Below are 5609 nucleotides of genomic sequence, written 5' to 3'. Positions count from 1 at the left end.
TTTATGTTTCTGACTTATATAGAGCTTAGAGCAGAATTGTTTGACCAACATCCAAAAGATGTCATGATGAAAGTTTGGCATGAGATTCATAGGTCTAACTAATTCTTAATGCCTTAATCTTATTTGATTCCTTTTTAGAGAGTTTTAGGAGTGTATTAGAAAATACCCAGGAATGTGTAATACTACAAACAGGCACTATTTTTAGAAAAGGGTGGCATCTTGAGAATACCAAGAGATTATTTTCAATCCTAGACCACAAATAGTCACTTTAAAAGCTTATGTCCTGACCTTTCCTTTGGTGGGAATTGCAGGACTTTTTGGTGGCCATTGTTGTGCCCGACCCTGAAGTCATGCCCTCCTGGGCTCAGAAGAAAGGATTTGAAGGGACTTATGATGAGCTCTGTGCAAATAAGGTAGGTACTTCTGGACTGTCTCCTAAAAGGTTGCTGAACTTTTTGGGATATGGCATAAAAATAGGATAGAAAAGCAGTAATGTATGTAGTCATTAATGACTACATTCCTCAAAGAAATGTAATAAGTAGGTAAATGTCTAATTTCTTACAAAGAGCGGTAGCTATCCCAAGTTCATCTTCTCTGACCAAAGAAACTTGTTTCCCTGTGGGAAGCTTGATAAACCATTGATTAGAGCCAAAATATGTCATAGAAAGTTTGTCCGGCCCTGTTTTGCAGTTTGGAATAAAGTCCCAACAGGGCGGGACTTGCCAAGGCCACAGAGCTAATTAATAGCAATGTTGGATGTGGGCACAGCCTCTGTGATGTGCTGGCCACATTCTTTCCAGATGTTAGATTTTGTACCTTACTGACCTTAGACGGGACAATTGTGGAATTCAAAATGTAGTACAGCTTTCCTGCGTACAGCATTAGCCACTCACAACTTTCAGAAACGTCCTTCTGGTATACCTACAAGCTCTGTGCCACCTAGGAAGGAGCTCTGATGGCTTAGTGCATGGCACGGGGTAAGTTAAGGTAAAAAGTTTGAGTACACCAGCTACTTTTTGGAAGAAAGGTTGGTCTTGGAAACTCAATGGACAGTTGTTTGACTCGACAGCAGTGTATTTGTAGGTGCTTAAAAAAGTCAGGTTTGACTCGACAGCAGTGTATTTTTAGGTGCTACCAGGAATAACATCACTGTGTTCTGAAGCTGTGTTAAGTCACTTGAGTCAGTCACACCTTTCATGTTTCAAGAGCAACCTTTCTTCTCCAATTGGGCCGTAGGCTTCCTCGGCGATGCTCGGGCCCCTGTGATTCATCAGGTTGACCAGAGAGAGGTCTTCTTTAAAAGGAAAAATTAAGGGCTCCATTAATGGTCATAATTGACCATTCCCAGAATTAACTTGCCCAATGTGAGGTGGTAATGTGTGGTGCTGCCAGGGAGTGTGTGGGAGAGGAGGGAGAGGATAATCAAGGGAGTCAGCACAACTGCCAGTTGCATTTTGTTCAGAGTTTGTTGTTACTTCCTTTACTTCCATTAAGTACATTTTTTATGGTTTTCTTCAGGATGTGAAGCAAGCCATTTTGGACGATTTGGTCAGGTTGGGAAAAGAAGGTGGACTCTGTTCTTTTGAACAGGTAAGTGTTATCTTCATATTCAATATAGCAATCAGAAGACCCTGACAGATTCCCCACCCCCATGCTGTGGCCTGCTGGCAAACTGAATTCCAAAGGACCCTTGAAGGACTGTGTCAGGCTGACTTTCTGTGGCATCCTGGCCTCTGAAGTGAAATAGGTCATGTGTAGAATGGGACTGTGCTCATTCTGAGACTCATATGGCTGAAATATTAGCCCAGCTGTCGCTGGGTAGATCGTGTGTACAGTTTCCCAAGCTGACCGTAGTACGAGTCCTGTTATTATTTTTATTTTATGGGGATTTGAAAGACATCAGCTGCCTTCTTCGCTGCAGCTGGTGAGCTTTCTTGCCTTGTTGTGAGGACATTGGCAAGGTTAGGCTGGTCAAGCCAGTGAGCTGTGAGCCCAGCATGTGTCCTACAAACAGGCAACAAAATAAATGAGTATTTTATTTAGATTTTTATATTTGCCACCACTAACTACATTGCCCTACCTTAACTGAGAGCTCTGTGACTAGATCATGTAGTTTTGAGGAGCAGGAACCACATGCCAGTGGTCTCAGATCGGACTCGGCTGGACCTACACGTTGCTTGGAAGGGCTAGCTGTGAAGAAGGGACTGGGAAACATGGCTGTTTAAGCGGCTTAGTCCCTGCTGATATCCTTGGGCATTAACAAGCCCTGCATGCCCCCTGCTGGCTCTGGGATCAGTGACCTACATGCAGAGAATGACTATATTCCTCAAATCGTAAGAAAGGAAAGAAACAGCAACAATGACAAAACCCAATGCCTAGCATTATGCTTTAAAAAGGACCTTTCATGATAACCTTTGTTTTGGTTAGAGTTTTCACTAAAAGTGTTCTTGACAGAGTTTCTGCTCTAATAATCTGCCCTCTCCATGGTAACCTCAAATACTGGAAAGTCTTGTGGCATCCCAGATGCCTTTAGTCTTATTTCCCAGGCTGCCTCCTCCTGATTTTGTCTGTTCTCATTCTTTTTGTTGATCTATGGCATCCTCCCTTCCACAACCAGTGTGGGGCTAGAGGGCAAAAACTGGGCCGCACTGTTGGTAGAGTGGGCTCACTGTTGCATTCAAAAGCCTGTAAATTATTTAGGTTAATCCGTAATTCAGTGCCAGCTTTTTTTTCCCTATTTCTAAGGAATGGTCAGTTGAGGCTTCACTTTAAACACCCCCCCCCACACACACACACACACACACGCACACTCATATCTAAGCCCAGAGCCAAAGTTATCCCAACAAAGTTTACACTGGCCTGGTTGGTCTGAGTTAAACTTTGAGTTGTTGTTGTTAGATACTGTTGAATCAAGTACAACTCATAGCAACTCTACGAACAACAAATCTGAACCCTGTCCTATCCTATGCCATCCATACATTTTCTGACACACTAGAGCCCACTGTAGTCACTGTGTGATTCCATCTGGTTGAGAGTCTTTCTCTCTTTTGCCCACCTTCCCCCTTTACAAGCATGATGTCCCTCTCTACGGAATAGCCTCTTCTAGCAACATGCCTAAAGTTTTTTACTTCCACCCCCACCCCCTAATTCAAACCATTATTCATGGACATTGTTATCAGATTTTAATGACCAGACTAGAAGCATTTAAAAGAATTATATCGATAGTTATTGAGGAGGTTGAGGAGGTACTTGAGGAAACTTCATGATTTAAGTAGTTTACATTTATATTATTTTACATGAACAATACTAAGTTAACTTTAAGCTACACTGCTAACACAGACTGTATACATGTTTCTGTACAACAATGAAGATATTAAGTGAATTGGCATAAATTAAGTTTGTGAGATCATATTTCTCAATTTAAAATTTTCCAATTGAAAATCTAGTTTATAATGTATTTAAATGATTAAGGACTTTTTTTTCTCCTTAAGAAAAATTCCCAATTAATCATTCCAAGGCAGGTTCAAATCATCAACGATTCAGACTCTGCTTATTTTTCCACTCTCCGTTCTTAGCATGTTCTCATTACTTCATGGTCACAAAGTGGCTGCTACAGCTTCGAGTTTTATGCACACCCAGGACAAGAATAAGGGGATGAGGGTGGACATAGACATGTCAAAAACTTTCCCTTAAATGGGTTTCATGGCCATCTTAGCTGCAAGGGGAGTTGGGAAAGCACAGGAATGACTTGTCATGATTGGCATAGACTGATTTACCCCGCAGCTGAATCAAATGTTCTGTTTTTGTTGTTGGGTGCCCTTGAGTCAACTAGGACTCTGCCTAAAGAAGAGAAAAGGGAACATGGCAGCACAGAGTCATGAGCATCTTTCTGAAAGGGCCAGAGGGAGTGAGAATAGCACAGCCCCTCACTGCCCCAGAGCAGAAAGCAGAAAAAGAGCCCTTAGTTCAGCCCCATGGTGCCTCTAGAACCACATCCACAGCAGGAGGTTCTTTTATTCATTGCTGACTCACAAACTTGACTCACAGTTGTGGTACTGAGAATGAGGCTTATTAGGGAAATAAGTTGAGAAGGAGGGAGGCAAAGAATAGCTCACAGTACAAGTCTAGGTTTAGCTCATCAATCTCAAGGCACAATTCCTCAATTGGTCCTCACTCCAGTTTTGGTTCAGCAACACAAATTCAAGAAGCCTCTGGTTTCCTCAATCTCCAGTAAGGTTTGCCTCAGAACAATTAGTTCGGCTTCAAGTATCCAGGAAGAACAGCATAAACCTTTTATTGTGGCCTTTATCTCAAGAGCCCTCCTGGTTTTACCTTGCCACAGTTTTGCCACAGCAATGCCACATTTCTCCACCATCACCACGATCTTGCTTCAGTCTCCCTCAAGTTTTGCAGCCATAAGTCTTCTACTCAATGTGGGAAACACTCCCTCTCTCTGTCTCTATCACACATGTCCTAATCGCACAACTGTCGATAATTTGCAGCACCATGTGTCTCAGACATGTCAAGTGGGCTAATGTGCAGTTAGTAACATAATCATCAACTTTTAAGTATGTATATATCCCCACATGCCTGTTAACTTTTATCATGCATGCTATAAATATTATGCTCTATTTCTGTTAATAAAACATTTTGTTTTTGGTTTTTAGGTTAAAGCCATTCACATTCACTGTGATATGTTCTCAGTTGAAAATGACTTGCTGACACCAACACTAAAGGCTAAGAGACCCCAAATGAGAGAGTACTTCAAGACACAATTAGAAGAGCTTTACTCAGTCTCCATCTGAAGCTCAAGGGAACTTCTCAGTAAAATGGATGGATAGCAATGTTTTCGTTCTTATTGGAATTAATAAGTCAGAATGATGCAGCTGAAAAGGAATAAGCACTTGACCTTATGATTGAACCTTTTCTTGTCCTAATTTTCTCTATCATTGAGTACATTTTACTTTTAGCAAGCTGATAAAAATATCATAAATGCAATGTAAAAAAAGTGAACTGTGTATCACTAAAAGTAATATATTCTCAATGTTCAAAGAATTCCTATTAAACATAAAAAGGAAAAACATAGCTTATATTGTATGTAATTATTTGTGGAATAGAAAATATGTAGGCAATGTGGACTACCTCATTCAATTTCTAATTTTAATTTTATTCCTGAAAAAATGCAAATATTCTCAAAATGTTATATTTATAAAACAATTTACACAGATCATTCAACTTTTTGTCCATTTAAGTTCATTTTAATTATTAAAATTACCTAGGGAAAAATATTGGGTAAAAATTACTTCAAAATAGTTACTGTATGCCTAATTGTGGGCTTCTTACCATAACAACTTTGAAAAGATATTTTCTGCTTCTACAATGAGCAGACCTTTGGGAAGACTTGGGAGAAGAAACAGACGTTTCTCAGGGCCAGGCCTGGGAAGGCCAATATGGTTATAATTCTCATTTTTCAATAAGACAAGACGAGGATAGGTGAATTATCTCCAAATAAGTTTCCAACAAGATTTTGAGAAACCTCTTCAAAATGTTTCTAGGAAATATCAATATGTCTATCATATAGAAATGTCCTTAGACCATAATTCCATTCT

General features: G+C 40.2%; 1 protein-coding gene across 1 annotated transcript in view; it reads left to right on the top strand.

The window, feature by feature from the left end:
- Positions 1 to 4805, top strand: part of LOC102876207 (long-chain-fatty-acid--CoA ligase 6-like) — a 43057-nt gene extending 38252 nt beyond the window's left edge. The window contains exons 10-12 of the mRNA XM_006903401.1: positions 312 to 413; positions 1519 to 1590; positions 4668 to 4805. Coding sequence (XP_006903463.1) covers positions 312 to 413; positions 1519 to 1590; positions 4668 to 4805 — 312 coding nt within the window. The remainder of the gene's footprint in view (positions 1 to 311; positions 414 to 1518; positions 1591 to 4667) is intronic.
- The last annotated feature ends 804 nt before the right edge of the window (positions 4806 to 5609 follow it).

This window comes from Elephantulus edwardii, unplaced genomic scaffold, assembly GCF_000299155.1.
Source record: "Elephantulus edwardii isolate Elephantulus edwardi_28Jun2011 unplaced genomic scaffold, EleEdw1.0 scaffold00642, whole genome shotgun sequence".
NCBI classification, from domain to species: Eukaryota; Metazoa; Chordata; class Mammalia; order Macroscelidea; family Macroscelididae; genus Elephantulus; species Elephantulus edwardii.
Note: the sequence above shows the minus strand (reverse complement) of the source record. Positions and strands in the feature narration are given on the sequence as shown.